The sequence below is a fragment of the Salmo salar genome, chromosome 06, assembly GCF_965601325.2.
Source record: "Salmo salar chromosome 06, fSalSal1, whole genome shotgun sequence".
Taxonomy (NCBI): Eukaryota; Metazoa; Chordata; class Actinopteri; order Salmoniformes; family Salmonidae; genus Salmo; species Salmo salar.
In genome coordinates, this window is record NC_138296.1 from 6,490,238 (window position 1) to 6,509,272 (window position 19,035).

Here is a 19,035-nt window from a genome sequence, read left to right on the forward strand (position 1 = left end):
GGGTCGCAAGCAGACCCCCTCGGTTCCGGGTTACAGGCAGGCCCCCTCGGTTCCGGGTCACAGGCAGACCCCTTTGGTTCCGGGTCGCAGGCAGTCTCCCTCGGTTCAGGAGTAGACACTGTTGCCGGATACTCTAGACTGCACACTGGTGCCGGATACTCTGGACTGCACACTGGTGCCGGATACTCTGGACTGCACACTGGTGCCGGATACTCTGGACTGCACACTGCACACTGGTGCCGGATACTCTGGACTGCACACTGGTGCCGGGCTCTTGAGGCTGGGCCGACGCACTGGAAGCCTGGTGCGTGGGGCTGGTAGAGGTGGTACCAGGCTGAAGACACGCACCCTAGGGCTAGTGCGAGGAGCGGGAACAGGCTGAATAGGACTAGGCCGACTCATGGGAAGCTTGGTCCGGGTTGCTGGTACTGGTCATGCCAGACTGGAGGAACTCACTTCCGGGATAGCACGAGAGGCGGGAACCGGAAAGACTGGGCCATGGAGGCGCAGAGGTGGCTGTGACCGCACCGCCTGCACAACCCGTCCTGGTTGGATGGAACTAACAGCCCTGTACGAGCGGGGTGCTGGTACAGGGCGAACTGGGCTCTGCAGGGGCCTGATGGTTGCCGTGCGTAGAGCGGGAGTAGGGTAGCCTGGTCCTAGGAGGCGTACCGGCGACCAGACGCGCTGCGCAGGCATCCTTTTACCAGGCTGGATGCCCACTCTAGCACGGCATCTGCGAGGGGCTGGAATGGCGCACACCGGACTGTGCGTGCGTATGGACAAGATAGTGCGCACCTCAGCGAAACACGGCGCCCTCCACTCCATACGCTCCTCCATGTACTCACGGGTAGCTGGCTTATGGCTCTTCCTAGGCCTAGCCAAACTACCTGTGTGCCCCCCCCAAATTATTTATTGGGGGTGCCTCTCCGGCTTCCTCGCCAGTCGTGTACCCTGGTAGCGTTCCCGGTCCTCACCAGCCTTTCTCCACGGGCCCTCTCCAGCCAGAATCTGTTCCCAAGTCCATTTCTCACGAGTGTCCATGTCGAAGTCTATTTCCTCAGAATAGTCCATATACATTTACATTTAAGTCATTTAGCAGACGCTCTGTGAACGATCTGAGAGACAACGCAAGAAGGACCTATGCCATCAAAAGGAACAAAATTTGACATATCAATTAGGATCTGGGAAAAATCCAGAAAAGAGACGTTAAATTCTACAATCACCTAAAATGTCATGATTCTTTAAAGCTGAACCCAGAAGCAGACCAGGACAAGGTGAGTAAAATGAAGGTGAATATTTATTTACAGACTCGAGGTGAAAATAGAATAATCCAGGAGACGGAGCGGCAGCGGCGGTGAGTTGATGAGAGTGAATTGGCAGATCCAATGATGTCACTGAAACCACCGACGGCCAGGCAAGGGGGGTGAATGTTCTGGGAGGATGACTGTAGACAGAGTAAACGAGGGTGAGTAACCGGCAAAAAGTACAGAACAAAACTAACTCTGGTAACATGAGGCTGATACGCTGACACAACATACTGTTCATTGCTAACGATCCGGCAGGGAATGGATGTCAGGTCAGAGCTTATGAAGAGAAGAGGTGATGATCAGGACCAGGTGTGCAGATGGCTGATGAGATGCAGCTGCGGGTAATCGAGAGATCACCCGCCTAGCTTCATCGCCCGGCAACCAGACAGGGTGTGTTCAGAAACCTCAGGAAACAACTCCAAAACAGAGAACATGCAGAAAACAGACTCAGGAAGCGGGATTCATGACAGTACCCGTCCCGTCCCGTCCCGTCCCGTCCCCCCCCCCCGTCCCCCCCCTCCCGACGAACGCCACCGGGCAGACAACCCGGAGCGCCAGGATGGAGGCGGTAGAAGTCACGAAGGAGGTCATCATCAAGGATCTGCCGCCGAGGAATCCAACTCCTCAGGACCATACCCCTCCCAGTCCACGAGATACTGGAAACCCCGACGTCTGGAATCCATGATGCGGCGCACCGTGTAGACTGGACCACCTCCGATCATCCGAGGAGGAGGAGGCGGAGGGGGCAGCAGAGGACTGAGGTGCACAGGCTTGAGGCAGGAGACATGAAAGGTGGGGTGGACTCTGAGCGTTCTAGGCAACTTGAGTCGAAGCACAACAGGATTGATCACTCTCTCCACCACAAACGGACCAATGAACTTCGGTGACAGTTTCTTCGACTCAGTCCGCAGAGGAAGATCCCGTGTAGCCAACCATAACTTATCTCCGATGGCATAAGCGGGGGCTGGAATCCGGCGACGATTCGCCTGGAGCTGATACCGGTCAGAAACTCTAAGGAGAGCCTTTCTGGCCCGATGCCAGGTCCGGTGGCAACAATGAATGTGGGCCTGGACAGAGGGTACCGAGAGATCCTTCTCCTGAGAAGGAAACAAGGGAGGTTGGTAACCGTACAGGCACTGGAAGGGAGACATCCCAGTAGCAGATGTAGGGAGAGTATTGTGGGCATACTCGACCCATGGCAACTGAGAGGCCCAAGAGGCGGGGTTGGAGGAGACAAGGCAGCGCAGCGTGGATTCCATCTTCTGGTTGGCTCTCTCCGCCTGACCATTAGATTGGGGGTGAAATCCAGATGTGAGACTGACAGTAGCTCCAATGGCCAAACAGAAGGATTTTCAGTCAGCAGAGGTAAACTGAGGACCACGGTCGGAAACTATGTCACTGGGCAACCCGTGGACCCTGAGAACCTCCCTAACCAGGATCTCGGACATCTCAGAGGCAGAGGGAAGCTTGGAGATGGGCACAAACTGGGCGAACTTGCTGAATCGATCCACAATAGTCAGAATGACCGTGTTCCCATCAGAAGAGGGCAATCCAGTGACAAAGTCCAGGGCCAGATGCGACCATGGTCGCCGGCGAATAGGTAGGGGGTGAAGAAGTCCAGAGCTGGCCCGATTGGCACTTTTATTCTGTGCACATACTGGGCATGCAGCAACAAAACTCCGGGTATCTTCTCCCATGGCAGGCCACCAAAATTGTCTGCGTAGTAATGCCATTGTCCGAGCCACCCCCGGGTGACAAGCCATTTTGCTGGCGTGGGACCATTGGAGGACAGCAGAATGGACAGACTCAGGCACAAACAACCGACCGGGTGGAACGTTACCGGGACCGGGCTGCGTCCGAAGGGCCGCCAGAACCTCCTCCTCAATCCTCCACGTAACTGCTCCCACAACAAAGTTCTGGGGAAGAATCGTCTCGGTCTTGGCCCCACTCTCCTCCAACTTGGAGAACATCCGGGACACGGCGTCCGCCTTGCCGTTCTTAGACCCAGGTCGGAACGTCAGGGACAAATTAAAGCGTCCAAAAAACAAAGCCCACCTGGCCTGACCCGAGATGAGACGTCTAGCCGATTGCACGTAAGCAAGATTGCACTCCCTTTAAGAGTGTGCTCCTAATCTCAGCTCGTTACCTGTATAAAAGACACATGGGAGCCAGAAATCGTTCTGATTGAGAGGGGGTCAAATACTTATTTCCCTCATTAAAATGCAAATCAATTTATAACATTTTTGACATGCGTTTTTCTGGATTTTTTTGTTGTTATTCTGTCTCTCACTGTTCAAATAAACCTACCATAAAAATTATAGACTGATCATTTCTTTGTCAGTGGGCAAACGTACAAAATTAGCAGGGGATCAAATACTTTTTTCCCTCACTGTATCTTTAGGTTTGAGAAGAAGGTAGGCTATCTAAGGCCAGTCTGTCTGTCAGTTAGACTCTTGGCTTTACAGTGATAGTATCTTTAGGTTTGAGAAGGTAGGCTATCTCTGTTAAGCCAGAGTCTAACTGACAGACAGACTGGCCTTAGATAGCCTACCTTCTTCTCAAACCTAAAGATACTATGTCAGTAAAGCCAAGAGTCTAAATGACAGACAGACTGGCCTATCTCTGTATTTATGTTGTGTGAAGCAAAAACATGTGTTTTGAATGTGTCTTGGGGTGTGTTGTGTACATCTGATGTATGATGTAGCCAATGAAATCAGCCTGGTTTGATTAAAATATGTAAAACAGATGGTTGTGGTTTCGATTGCAGCTCGTGTATGATTTGAGTGCATCATGGCATATTTATTACTAGTATAATGTTACTGTATGTGGCTCCACGGTGCCATCTAGTGACTGTTTCCCTGAATTTAGTTTAATGCTTGTCAGTTGGAGGAAAGGTGAGCAATTTTTTGTTGTTATTTTCTTCTTTATAGGTCTCTGCTGCATTCACATTGATGAAATATAGATTTTGATATGGATATTTAGTCAAATCTTTGGCGTAAAGTTATAATTTCCCGTTGCCCGTAATACAACATCCGAATGAAATAACAAACGGCCGAATCTAAGCGCCTAGGTATGCTAGCTAACATTAGCTAACCGTTAACCTAGCTAGCTAAGCTTAGAAAATATTCAATGTAAGTTTGATGTTGTACTTGTATGTGAAATGTACCATTTACATCACGCGTTTGACAGCTTAATTACTTGAAGTAACTAAGTATCAAGAAAACACAGCTTGCAATTTTTTCGACCACAAATTGTCTAGCTAGCTAACTAGCGGGCTTGTCAAGTTAGCTTGGTACAGTATCTAGCTAGCTGTGCTAGCCACTTTGAGTGAGTTAACTAACGTTACCTGACTTCTGATAGTTTGGTCAGCTACATACATTAGCCCGTGTCTAACTGTTCTCCAACTACTGTGTTTTCTCAGACAGGTCCTTTGCTGAATGTATGGTTGAAGACTTGGCTTGTTAGCTAGCCATGTCTCGCTTTACCAGTGCCTTCATTGCATCCCCTTATAGGAGTGATCAGGCGCCAAAACCAATTGATAAGAGGTGAGTGTGTAGGTCCGTGCATTTGCAAAAATCTAGATATTTTTTGTCCATTGTGTTTCCATTAATTCTCTCCCTCCCGCTCTCTCTCTTTTTCTCTCTCCCCCTTCCTTTCTATCTCCTCTCTCTCCCCACTCTTCCATCCAACCCTCACCCTTCCAGGTGGAGGAGGCCTCCAGAGGGCCCTGTTGTGCCCCAGGATGTGGAGAGGGGGCTGGGGGCATGGAGTAAGGACCAGGGGCCGCCCAGCTCAGACCCCCCTCTCCCCCCTCAGCCGCGGGGACCCAAACGGCAGCTAGGCCAGTGTGAGTACTGCACCCCAGATTGCACCCTATTCCCTATACAGTACTTTGCTGCTTTTGACCAGGGCCCAGTTGGCTGATGGCTTGGCCCAGACGAGGGACACAGTCCTGTAAATACAGCTGTATCTTATCTTACAACTCTCTTCCTCCCCCTCTCTCTCCCTCCCTGCTTCTCCCTCTCTCTCCCACCCTCTTCCCCCTACAGCCAGCCCTGGACCCAGGGTTCCCATGGATACTGCTACCAGGTACAGGATGACCAGCAGACAGCAGACAGGAACAGCTATCCTGGGTGGGTGTACTCACTGTGTGTGTAGTGGGTGTGTGTTACAGGCAAGGCACAGGTCTATAGATGAGGATTGTGTGTGTGTGTGTGTGTGTGTGTGTGTGTGTGTGTGTGTGTGTGTGTGTGTGTGTGTGTGTGTGTGTGTGTGTGTGTGTGTGTGTGTGTGTGTGTGTGTGTGTGTGTGTGTGTGTTGTAGTGCGTGGTTGTAGCAGGCAGAGTCCGCTCCCTCTACAGGGTACAGCTGTAGGGAGACTAGGGCTGTCAGAGGAGGAGGCCAAGGAGCAGATGGAGAACGGTCAGTACCATGTGTGTGTGTGTGTGTGTGTGTGTGAGTAGAGAATGGTTAGTACCATGTTATTGTGCGTCACCAATGGCACTCTATTCCCTATAGTGCCTTCAGAAAGTATTCACACCCCTTGACTTTTTCCACATTTTGTTGTGTTACTGGCCTATACACAACACCCCATAATGTCAAAGTGGAATTGTGTTTTATTTTTATTTTTATGAAAAGCTTAAATGTCTTCAGTCAATAAGTATTTGTTATGGCAAGCCTACATAAGTTCAGGAGTAAAAATGTGCTTAACAAGTCACATAATAAGTTGCATGGACTCAGTCTGTGTGCAATAATAGTGTTTAACATGATTTTAGATTGACTACCTCATCTTTGTACCCAACACCTAAATTACAGAGTGAAAAGAAGGAAGCCTGTACATAATAAAAATATTCCAAAACATACATCCTGTTTGCAATAAGGCACTAAAGTAATACTGCAAAAATGTGGAAAAGAAATGAACTTTATGTCCTGAATACAAATAATTATGTTTGGGTCAAATCCAACACAATACATCACTGAGTACCATTCTTCATATTTTCAAGCATTGTAGTGGCTGCATCATGTTATGGGTATGCCTGTCATTGGCAAGAATTAGGGAGTTTTTAGGATAAAAAGAAACAGAATGGAGCTAGGCAAAGGCAAAATCCTATTTTTATTTCACCTTTATTTAACCAGGTAGGCCAGTTGAGAACAAGTTCTCATTTACAACTGCGACCTAGCCAAGATAAAGCAAAGCAGTGCGACAAGAACAACAACACAGTTACACATAAACAAGCGTACAGTCAATAACACAATAGAGAAATCTATGTACAGTGTGTGCAAATGTAGAAGAGTAGGGAGGTAAGGCAATAAATGGGCCATAGAGGCGAAATAATTACAATTTAGCATTAACACCGGAGTGATAGATGAACAGATGATGATGTGCAAGTAGAGATACTGGGGTGCAGAAGAGCATAAATAACAATATGGGGATGAGGAAGTTGGGTGTGCTATTTACAGATTGGCTGTGTACAGTTGCAGTGATCGGAAAGCTGCTCTGACAGCTGACATTTCTGTATTTCATTTTCAATAAATTTGCCCCCCAAAAAATCTAAAAACAAGTTTTCATTTTGTCATTATTTGTAGATGGAAGTACATATATTTAATCCATTCAGGCTGTAACCTCAACAAAATGTGGAATAAGTCAAGGGGTATGAATACTTTCTGAAGGCACTTCTGTTGACCAGAGCTTTATGAGCTGTTCTTGCGCCTCCTCTATTGAAAAACAACGGCTTGTTCTGCACTAAGCTGTTCTTACTGCAGTCATATAATACGGTCCCAAATGGGGCACACTTTTCTACATACTTTCTATATGGTGTTAGTTGTTTAAGTTTACACCGAATGCGTTTTTCCAACCCCCGAGTTTTAATTGACACTTGACGGCGTTAGGCTGCATGAAAAAAAAAAAAAAAAAACACTTTGGCAGCCCGCCCTAGAATTTCATATGCAGAAAGAAATCCTGAAAAGGAAATAGGTTGCCATTTGGGACATAACCTTACTCTGCCCTATCGCTCTCCTGTTGAGCAGACACAGTGGAGTTGGTGAGAGAGCTGGTTACCATGCCGTCCAGAGACAGAGTCAAAGCTGTACGAGGCCTTCCTGTAAGTCTGGGGGAGCGCAGAAACATCAGGTAAACACATTATGACGCATTCAACTACTTTCCACAGAGACAAAACAACCTGTTCTGGGCTCATATTCACCAAGAGTCTCAGAGTGGCAGTACTGATCTAGGATCAGTTTAGCCTTTTTTTTTTTTTATCATTATGAATAAGACTATTTGGACAGGTCTCAGATCAGCACTTACAGGTCCTGGTCTGTTACAGTATTCTCTCACTAATTGTCTCTAGAATGCGTCTCAAATAGCACCCTATATATATATATATATATATATATATCTCCTCTCTCTCTCTCTCTCTCTCTCTCTCTCTCTCTCTCTCTCTCTCTCTCTCTCTCTCTCTCTCTCTCTCTCTCTCTCTCTCTCTCTCTCTCTCTCTCTCTCTCTCTCTCTCTCTCTCTCTCTCTCTCTCTCTCTCTCTCTCTCTCTCTATCTATCTATCTATCTATCTATCTATCTATATATATATATATATATATATATATATATTTTTTTAGTGCACTACATACATACATATATATATAGATATATATATATATATATATATATATATTTTTTTTTAGTGCACTACATACATACATATATATATATATATAGAATGTATGTAGTGCACTAAAAAAAAATATATATATATATTTTTTTTTTAGTGCACTACTTCTGACCTGAGAGGTGTGTGTGTGTGTTAGCGGTCAACTGTTTGTTCACCAGCACCTGCCTGCAATTTGCTAATAAATCCAATTTTATTTGTCACATACACATGTTTAGCAGATGTTAATGTGAGTGTAGCGAAATGCTTGTGCTTCTAGTTCCAACAGTGCAGTAATATCTAACCAGTAATCTAACAATTTCACAACAACTACCTAATACACACAAGTGTAAAGGAATGAATAAGAATAAGTACATAAAGATTGATGAATAAGCGATGGCCGAACGGCGTAGGCAAGATGCAGTAGATGGTATAGTGTACAGTATATACATATGAGATGAGTAATTAATGTAGGGTATGTAAACATGATATAAAGTGGCATTGTTTAAAGTGACTAGTGATACATTTATTACATCCAATTTTTTATTATTAAAGAGGCTAGAGATTTGAGTCTGTATGTTGGCAGCAGCAACTCAATGTTAGTGATGGCTGTTTAACAGTCTGATGGCCTTGAGATAGAAGCTGTTTTTCAGTCTCTCGGTTCCAGCATTGATGCACCTGTACTGACCTCGCCTTCTGGATGATAGCGGGGTGAACAGGCAGTGGCTCGGGTGGTTGTTGTCCTTAATGATACTTTTGGCCTACCTGTGACATCGGGTGGTGTAGGTGTCCTGGAGGGCAGGTAGTTTGCCCCCGGTGATGCATTTACATTTACGTCATTTAGCAGACGCTCTTATCCAGAGCGACTTACCACTACCCTCTGGAGAGCCTTAGGGTTGTGGGCAACGGTTGTGGGCGGAGCAGTTGCCGTACCAGGCGGTGGCACAGCCCGACAGGATGCTCTCGATTGTGCATCTGTAAAAGTTTGTGAGTGTTTTTGGTGACAAGCCGAATTTCTTCAGCCTCTTGAGGTTGAAGATGCGCTGTTGCGCCTTCTTCACCACGCTGTCTGTGTGGGTGGACCATTTCAGTTTGTCCATGATGTGTACGCCGAGGAACTTAAAACTTTCCACCTTCTCCACTACTGTCCCGTCGATGTGGATAGGGGGCTGCTCCCTCTGCTAATAACCCATCCGCAACCGCCCGACTATATGTTAAAAAAAATCAGAGGCCTTCACCCGACCCTAACCCGCTGATATAGAAGATGTGCTGCAGGTCAGAGACGGGGGAACTATTTTTTGGACAGGGGGTGCAGGATTTTGTTATTGCCTGATTTACAAATGTTTCTGCTTCTGATTTCCTACATTTTTTGATAGTCTATTTGTTAGTCATCTTGTCTATAATTAGATACATGCACCTTCTCTTCTGTCATTATATGTTTCCCTAGAGGACTAAATAATCCCTTACTCACCAGAATAATGTCATAGATAGATAGAATGAATGCTTCAATATAAACTTATTTTCAGTAAACTTAACATGTGTAAATATTTGTATGAACATAACAAGATTCAACAACTGAGACATAAACTGAACAAGTTCCACAGACATGTGACTTACAGAAATGGAATAATGTGACCCTAAACAAAGGGGGGGGTCAAAATCAAAAGCAACAGTCAGTATCTGGTGTGGCCACCAGCTGCATTAAGTACTGCAGTGCATCTCCTCCTCATGGACTGCACCAGATTTGCCAGTTCTTGCTGTGAGATGTTACCCCACTCTTCCACCAAGGCACCTGCAAGTTCCCGGACATTTCTGGGGGGATTGGCCCTAGCCCTCACCCTCCGATCCAACAGGTCCTAGACGTGCTCAATGGGATTGAGAGCCAGGCTCTTCGCTGGCCATGGCAGAACACTGACATTCCTGTCTTGCAGGAAATCACACATAGAACGAGCAGTATGGCTGGTGGCATTGTCATGCTGGAGGGTCATGTCAGGATGAGCCTGCAGGAAGGGTACCACATGAGGGAGGAGGATGTCTTCCCTGTAACGCAGAGCGTTGAGATTGCCTGCAATGACAACAAGCTCAGTCCGATGATGCTGTGACACACCGCCCCAGACCATGATGGACCCTCCACCTCCTAATCGATCCCGCTCCAGAGTACAGTCCTCGGTGTAACGCTCATTCCTTCTACGATAAACGCGAATCCGACCATCACCCCTGGTGAGACAAAACCGTGACTCGTCAGTGAAGAGCACTTTTTGCCAGTCCTGTCTGGTCCAGCAACGGTGGGTTTGTGCCCATAGGTGACGTTGTTGCTGGTGATGTCTGGTGAGGACCTGCCTTACAACAGACCTACAAGCCCTCAGTCCATCCTCTCTCAGCCTATTGCGGACAGTCTGAGCACTGATGGAGGGATTGTGCGTTCCTGCTGTACCTCGGGCAGTTGTTGTTGCCATCCTGTACCTGTCCCGCAGGTGTGATGTTCGTATGTACCGATCCTGTGCAGGTGTTGTTACACTTGGTCTGCCACTGCGAGGACGATCAGCTGTCCATCCTGTCTACCTGTAGCGCTGTCTTAAGCGTCTCGCAGTACGGACATTGCAATTTATTGCCCTGGCCACATCTGCAGTCCTCATGCCTCCTTGCAGCATGCCTAAGGCACGTTCACGCAGATGAGCAGGGACCCTGTGCATCTTTCTTTTGGTGTTTTTCAGAGTCAGTAGAAAGGCCTCTTTAGTGTCCTAAGTTTTCATAACTGTGACCTTAATTGCCTACCGTCTGTAAGCTGTTAGTGTCTTAACAACCGTTCCACAGGTGCATGTTCATTAATTGTTTATGGTTCACTGAACAAGCATGGGGAAACAGTGTTTAAACCCTTCACAATTAAGATCTGTGAAGATATTTGGATTTTTATGAATTATCTTTGAAAGACGGGGTCCTGAAAAAGGGATGTTTATTTTTTTGTTTGTTTAGTTTAGTTGACCTCAGCAAAGTTCTTTGTCATCTCTGCCTCTTTCACGGATCAAAGACGCTTATGTGGTTGAAATACTATCAGCTTTTATGGTGCTGATAAAGATAGCACCTCGACAGATGGTATCTAACTGCACATTCTTATTCTCTCCACATGCTGAAAGAAAGAAATTGTATTTCTCCACTCCTGTTCCCGAGTCAAAAATGTGACATTTGGTGTATGTATCATTTTACTGCAAGAAATGCTTAATTCAGCAGGAGTTAATGTTATGTGAGAGGTTATAGACCTACAGTCAGTGTCCAGATTTCAGTTTCCATTCAATCCATCTGAAACAGTAGGTTACAGTTCCCTTGACGTGCCATAGGACTATTTGAAGTCCCGTCTTGTGACTGTCGAATTTGTGTCCTATTTTTTTCCCACTTCACCAAATCTTTCCCGAACATGACTTTTCTGGCCCTCCCATCTCTTAATTTTTAACTCTCCACTTTTTTTTTACTCTCCTTTTTGCAGCTTTTCTCTTATTGAATGAAACTCTGACGTTGTCCTTTTTGGCTCCGTGGGTCTATGTCAACTTTTTCTGCCCGTTCCCAAAAGCATCATTTGTCGGTTGGTGGGTAGGCTATTGGGCGCGCGTACAGTTAGGCCCTAAAGCTTAGGCTTACGTAGCGCAGTCTAGACAATGCATTCAGAAAGTATTCAGACCCCTTCCCCCTTTTTCCACATTTTCCATATTCTAAAATGGATTAAATCGTTGTCTTTCCTCATCAATCTACAAACAATACTCCTCCATAATGACCAAGCAATTTTTGTAATAAAAAAATCTAAAACTAAAATAATACATTTACATAAGTATTCAGACCCTTTAATCAGTACTTTGTGGAAGCACGTTTGGCAGCGATTACAGCCTTGAGTCTTCTTGGGTGTGACGCTACAAGCTTGGCACACCTGTATTTGGGGAGTTTCTCTCATTCTTCTTTGCAGATTCTCTCAAGCGCTGTCAGGTTGGATGGGGAGCGTTGCTGCACAGAGATGTTTGATCGGGTTCAAGTCCGGGCTCTGGCTGGGCCACTCAAGGACATTTAGAGACTTGTCCCGAAGCCACTCCTGTGTTGTCTTGGCTGAGTGCTTGGGGTCGTTGTCCTGTTGGAAGGTAAACCTTTTGCCCCAGTTTGAGGTTCTGAACACTCTGGAGCAGGTTTTCATCAAGGATCTCTCTGTACTTTGCTCCATTCATATTTCCCTTGATCCTGACTAGTCTCCTAGTCCCTGCCGCTGAAAAACATCCCCACAGCATGATGCTGCCACCACCGTGCTTCACCCTACAGATAGTGCCAGGTTTCCTTCCAGACGTGACGCTTGGCATTCAGGCCAAAGAGTTCAATCTTGGTTTCATCAGACCAGAGAATCTTGTTTCTCATGGTCTGAGAGTCCTTTAGGTGCTTTTGACAAACTCCATGCGGGCTGTCATGTGCCTTTTACTGAGGAGTGAATTCCATCTGGCCACTCTACCATAAAGCCTGATTGGTGGAGTTCTGCAGAGATGGTTGTCCTTCTGGAAGATTATCCCATCTCCACAGAGGATCTCTGGAGCTCTGTCAGAGTGATCATTGGGTTCTTGGTCACCTCCCTGACCAAGGCCCTTCTCCCCCGATAGCTCAGTTTGGCCGAGCGGCCAGCTCTAGGATGAGTCTTGGTGATTCCAAACTTCTGCCATTTCAGAATGATGGAGGCCACTGTGTTCTTGGGGACCTTTAATGCTGCAGAAATGTTTTGGTTCCCTTACCCAGATCTGTGCCTCAACACAATCCAGTCTCTGAGCTCTACAGACAATTTCTTCAACCTCATGACTTGGTTTTTGCTCTGACATGCACTGTCAACTGTGGGACCTTATATAGACAGGTATGTGCCTTTCCAAATCATGTCCAATCAACTGATTTTACCACAGGTGGACTCCAGTCAAGTTGTAGAAACATCTCAAGGATGATCAATGGAAACAGGATGTACCTGAGCTCAATTTCAAGTCTCATAGCAAAGGGTCTGAATACTTATGTAAATAAGGTATTTCCATTTTTTAAAATAAATTTGCAAACATTTCTATAAACCGGTTTTTGCTTTGTCATTATGGGGTATTGTGTGTAGTTTGATGAGGGGAAAAAATGTATTTAATCAACTTTAGAATAAGGCTGTAATGTAACAAAATGTGGAAACAGGGAAGGGGTCTGAATACTTTCTGAATGAGCTGTATATCATTGGGAAGCTTAGATTCACCACTACCCATCAGATGCACTGTAGATGCAGTGAGCTCCAAAAGTATCAGGACAGTCACACATGTTTTGTTGTTCTGGCTCTGTACTCCAGCACTTTGGATTTGAAATGATACAATGACTATGAGGTTAAAGTGCAGAGTGCAGACAGTCAGCTTTAATTTGAAGGTATTTTACAGACGCACAAATATCATACCAACAAGACATGCTAACCTCTCACCGTTACAATAACAGGGGAGGTTAGCATTTTATATCATACCAATAAGACATGCTAACCTCTCACCGTTACAATAACAGGGGAGGTTAGCATTTTATATCATACCAACAAGACATGCTAACCTCTCACCGTTACAATAACAGGGGAGGTTAGCATTTTATATCATACCAATAAGACATGCTAACCTCTCACCGTTAGAATAACAGGGGAGGTTAGCATTTTATATCATACCAATAAGACATGCTAACCTCTCACCGTTACAATAACAGGGGAGGTTAGCATTTTATATCATACCAACAAGATTCAAAAGGCACTCGCACATCTGAGCAATCTTGTTGCAGGTGCATGGCAACAGTTGAAACAGGATGAAGGAAAAAGAGGAAACCGCACACTGTTCTTGATAGTATGGAACCCTGTTTACAACACTGTATCGAAAAGAAACAGACAGAAATACTCTATTACAGGGGGACAGCTTCCACCCTGAGCCATTAAAAAGAGGACTTCCTAGAAGACAGTTTTTCAGACTGCGCCGTATATGCTACTCCAATGATGATTATCTAGAAAAAGCAGCGGAGATGCGCACTAGGTTTCTAAGAAGAGGCTATTCGCCACAATGTGTGGATGAAGCTCTTCATTTGGCATTGGGAAAAACACGAGATGAATTGTTACAAAAAAGACCAGCTAAAGCAAAAGAACACTCCGTTATGTTCACAACCACATATACTTTGAATTCGCGAAAAGTGGGAGGTGTGGTTAAGAAACATTGGCATATTTTATCATCGGACCCAGCTTTGCCGGCTGAATCCACCACTCATTGTGTATAGGAGAGGTCGCAATTTACGCGATAAATTGGTTCATGCCAACTGCCAGCCACGAAAGAAAATCAGCCAGGCTCTTTTACGCCCTCTACCAAATGGTAGCTATAAATGCAGAGGATGCGCACAGTGCAACAATATGATGAAGTGTGAATATTTCTGCCACCCACACACAGGAAAACGGTTTCAAATTAACGATATCATCACGTGCACCACCACCCATGTTATTTACATTATTAAATGTCCATGTGGGCTCTGCTATGTCGGTAAGACCTCCCGCTCTCTCAAACAGAGAATTAGTGAACATAAAAGTTCAATCAGGCGAAACGACAGGGATTATCCAGTCGCAGTACATTTTAATGACCGAAAGCATGACATTTCTACCTTTTAGATTTTGTGGTATAGAGAAAGTCAAGATATCAGACAGGGGAGGTGATATTAATAATACTCTGAGCAAAAGAGAATGTTTTGGGATTTTCACCCTCCAGACATTATTTCCTAAAGGACTTAATGATGAAATGCCTATGTATGTTATGTTGTGAATTTAAAATATGTTCCTATTTAAGATTACTTTGTTTTTTCGTATGATGTACCCAATGATTAATGAAAACTTGCTATGTCCTCGTTGTGATTTTATGGACGTGTTCGCTACGTCTTGTCTATACACTTTTGTAATATTTGTGAAATGCATATTGTTATGTTTGGTAGCACTTATTTATTTTTCCTTTGCCTCCAACCCCTTTCCACACGTGGAATGGATGTGGGTGGGGCTAGGTCTACATAGAGGTGCTGTTTTCTGAAAATTCACAAAAGCTCTGACGAAGGCCGTTAGGCCGATACGTAAGCTTATTAAATATCATACCAACAAGACATGCTAACCTCTCACTGTTACAATAACAGGGGAGGTTAGCATTTTTTGGGGGGGGGGATGACATTTATGCCTCTAACTTTCTCACTCATCATTATTCACCATTCATTCAGGTCTATCTGTAATCACGGTAGCATCCACATTAATGTAGAAGTGTTTAGAAACATCATCTATTCTTATTTACAATAAAAGTGACTCCAAAATGACACAATACATTATTTACCATTCATTTCTATTGGGCACCAAATAATCTGAAATACAACCAAAACAAACAGCAAATGTATCCAACAAGTTTATACAGTCACAAGCTTGATGTAGTCATTATGTGCTAAGAATATGGGACCAAATACTAAACTTTAAACTACTTTAATACACATATAAGTGAATTTGTCCCAATACTTTTGGTCCCCTAAAATGGGGGGATTATGTACAAAAAGTGCTGTAATATCTAAATGGGTCACCCAATATGGATGAAAATACCCTCAAATTAGAGCTGATAGTCTGCCCTTTAACCTCATAGTCTGTGTATCATTTCAAAGTGCTGGAGTACAGAGCCAAAACAACAAACAATGTGGCCCAGTTCCTTTGGAGCTCACTGTAAATTGTACAAGAATGATACATTTATGCATTTTTTTTAAAGGTAGACCTATTGGTTTCTCTTAATTCCACCCGCCCGATATGAATGCAATACTTAGTGACCCTAAACCCACCCGCCTTGCAGATGTAACTGTGGGGACTGCGGGTCAACCGGCTCATCACTACTGTGTGTTTCCAGGTGCCGTGTCTTAGCAGGGAAGTTCTCCAGTCTAGAGAGAACAAGCTGCACTGACTGTTGGGAGCAGATCTCACTGGTCAGAACCCATATCCTGTAGTAGTCACTAGATAGACATGTTAGAGAGGACACTGGTCAGAACCCATATCCTGTAGTAGTCACTAGATAGACATGTTAGAGAGGACACTGGTCAGAACCCATATCCTGTAGTAGTCACTAGATAGACATGTTAGAGAGGACACTGGTCAGAACCCATATCCTGTAGTAGTCACTAGATAGACATGTTAGAGAGGACACTGGTCAGAACCCATGTCCTGTAGTAGTCACTAGATAGACATGTTAGAGAGGACACTGGTCAGAACCCATATCCTGTAGTAGTCACTAGATAGACATGTTAGAGAGGACACTTTTCAGAACCCATATCCTGTAGTAGTCACTAGATAGACATGTTAGAGAGGACACTGGTCAGAACCCATATCCTGTAGTAGTCACTAGATAGACATGTTAGAGAGGACACTGGTCAGAACCCATATCCTGTAGTAGTCACTAGATAGACATGTTAGAGAGGACACTTTTCAGAACCCATATCCTGTAGTAGTCACTAGATAGACATGCCTCTCTCTCTCTCAGTCTGTTCGTAGGTGCAGCAGTGTGGTGTTTCTCAGACAGTCTCTCTCTCTGTGGCACGGTTCTCTGAGGGAGATCAGTGGAAGGTTTGGTTCTGCTGTCCTCTGCTACTTCCTGTTTCTAAGATGGCTGCTCCTCTTCAACCTCCTCTCCTCCCTCCTCAACCTCTCCTTCATCACGTTGCCATGGGCGCTGCTTGGCACCGACACTCAGGGCGCCGGGGCAACTGCCGGGTTCAGGGGACTGGAGCTCCTCACTGGAGTGGTGAGTGGACACACTGACACGGACAGGACACATGCATACATATAGGATACACAGACACACAAATACACTGTTTTAAAGATGCAGTAACTAAGTCTAACGTGTCATCTGTCTGCCTGTCTGTCTCTCTGCCTCTCTCCCTGTTTCTCTCTCTCTCTCCCTGTTTCTCTCTCTTCCTCTCTCCCTGTCTCTCTGTCTGTTTGTCTGCCTCTCCATACCTCTCTCCCTGTCTCTCTCTCCCTGTTTCTCTCACCCTGTCTGTCTGTCTGTCTGTCTGTCTGTCTGTCTGTCTGTCTGTCTGTCTGTCTGTCTGTCTGTCTGTCTGTCTGTCTGTCTGTCTGTCTGTCTGTCTGTCTGTCTGTCTGTCTGTCTGTCTGTCTGTCTGTCTGTCTGTCTGTCTGTCTGTCTGTCTGTCTGTCTGTCTGTCTGTCTGTCTGTGTGTGTGTGTGTGTGTCTGTGTGTGTGTGTGTGTGTGTGTGTGTGTGTGTGTGTAGGGTTGGTTCAATGTGTCCATGCTGTACTATGGTGTCTACAGCAGTAACAGTGTGCTGAGTGGAGACCAGTCTAGTTATAACATCCAGCTAGCTTACCTCTTTACCATCACCTCCTACATGCTGCTCTGTGGAGCCTCAGTCATATACAGGTAATACTCTGTCTGTCTGTCTCGTTTACCTCCTACATGCTGCTCTGTGGAGACAGTGGAGGAACAGTCAGCATGCCAGATATTATGGAGGAACAGTCAGCATGCCAGATATTATGGAGGAACAGTCAGCATGCCAGATATTATGGAGGAACAGTCAGCATGCCAGATATTATGGAGGAACAGTGAGCATGCCAGATATTATGGAGGAACAGTGAGCATGCCAGATATTATGGAGGAACAGTGAGCATGCCAGATATTATGGAGGAACAGTCAGCATGCCAGATATTATGGAGGAACAGTGAGCATGCCAGATATTGTGGAGGAACAGTCAGCATGCCAGATATTATGGCGGTACAGTCAGCATGCCAGATATTATGGAGGAACAGTCAGCATGCCAGATATTATGGAGGAACAGTCAGCATGCCAGATATTATGGAGGAACAGTCAGCATGCCAGATATTATGGAGGAACAGTCAGCATGCCAGATATTATGGAGGAACATGCTCACTGGAGGAACAGTGAGCACTGGAGGAACAGTCAGCATGCCAGATATTATGGAGGAACAGTGAGCATGCCAGATATTATGGAGGAACAGTCAGCATGCCAGATATTATGGCGGTACAGTCAGCATGCCAGATATTATGGAGGAACAGTCAGCATGCCAGATATTATGGAGGAACAGTCAGCATGCCAGATATTATGGAGGAACAGTGAGCATGCCAGATATTATGGAGGAACAGTGAGCATGCCAGATATTATGGAGGAACAGTGAGCATGCCAGATATTATGGAGGAACAGTGAGCATGCCAGATATTATGGAGGAACAGTCAGCATGCCAGATATTATGGAGGAACAGTCACCATGCCAGATATTATGGATGAACAGTCAGCATGCCAGATATTATGGAGGAACAGTCAGCATGCCAGATATTATGGAGGAACAGTCAGCATGACAGATATTATGGAGGAACAGTCAGCATGCCAGATATTATGGAGGAACAGTCAGCATGCCAGATATTATGGAGGAACAGTCAGCATGCCAGATATTATGGAGGAACAGTCAGCACGCCAGATATTATGGAGGAACAGTCAGCATGCCAGATATTATGGAGGTACAGTCAGCATGCCAGATATTATGGAGGTACAGTCACCATGCCAGATATTATGGAGGTACAGTCAGCATGCCAGATATTATGGAGGAACAGTCAGCACGCCAGATATTATGGAGGAACAGTCAGCACGCCAGATATTATGGAGGAACAGTCAGCACGCCAGATATTATGGAGGAACAGTCAGCATGCCAGATATTATGGAGGAACAGTCAGCATGCCAGATATTATGGAGGAACAGTGAGCATGCCAGATATTATGGAGGAACAGTCAGCATGCCAGATATTATGGAGGAACAGTGAGCATGCCAGATATTATGGAGGAACAGTGAGCATGCCAGATATTATGGAGGTACAGTGAGCATGCCAGATATTATGGAGGTACAGTGAGCATGCCAGATATTATGGAGGTACAGTCAGCATGCCAGATATTATGGAGGAACAGTCAGCATGCCAGATATTATGGAGGAACAGTCAGCATGCCAGATATTATGGAGGTACAGTCAGCATGCCAGATATTATGGAGGTACAGTCAGCAT

General features: G+C 45.4%; 1 protein-coding gene across 1 annotated transcript in view; it reads left to right on the forward strand.

The window, feature by feature from the left end:
* The first annotated feature begins 4,040 nt into the window (after window positions 1-4,040).
* Window positions 4,041-19,035, forward strand: part of LOC106591170 (transmembrane channel-like protein 5) — a 49,690-nt gene continuing 34,695 nt past the window's right edge. The window contains exons 1-9 of the mRNA XM_045719649.2: window positions 4,041-4,204; window positions 4,732-4,855; window positions 5,015-5,157; window positions 5,360-5,443; window positions 5,634-5,732; window positions 7,338-7,440; window positions 15,862-15,937; window positions 16,489-16,749; window positions 17,241-17,389. Of these exons, the coding sequence (XP_045575605.2) occupies window positions 4,782-4,855; window positions 5,015-5,157; window positions 5,360-5,443; window positions 5,634-5,732; window positions 7,338-7,440; window positions 15,862-15,937; window positions 16,489-16,749; window positions 17,241-17,389 (989 nt within the window). The 5' untranslated portion in view covers window positions 4,041-4,204; window positions 4,732-4,781. The remainder of the gene's footprint in view (window positions 4,205-4,731; window positions 4,856-5,014; window positions 5,158-5,359; window positions 5,444-5,633; window positions 5,733-7,337; window positions 7,441-15,861; window positions 15,938-16,488; window positions 16,750-17,240; window positions 17,390-19,035) is intronic.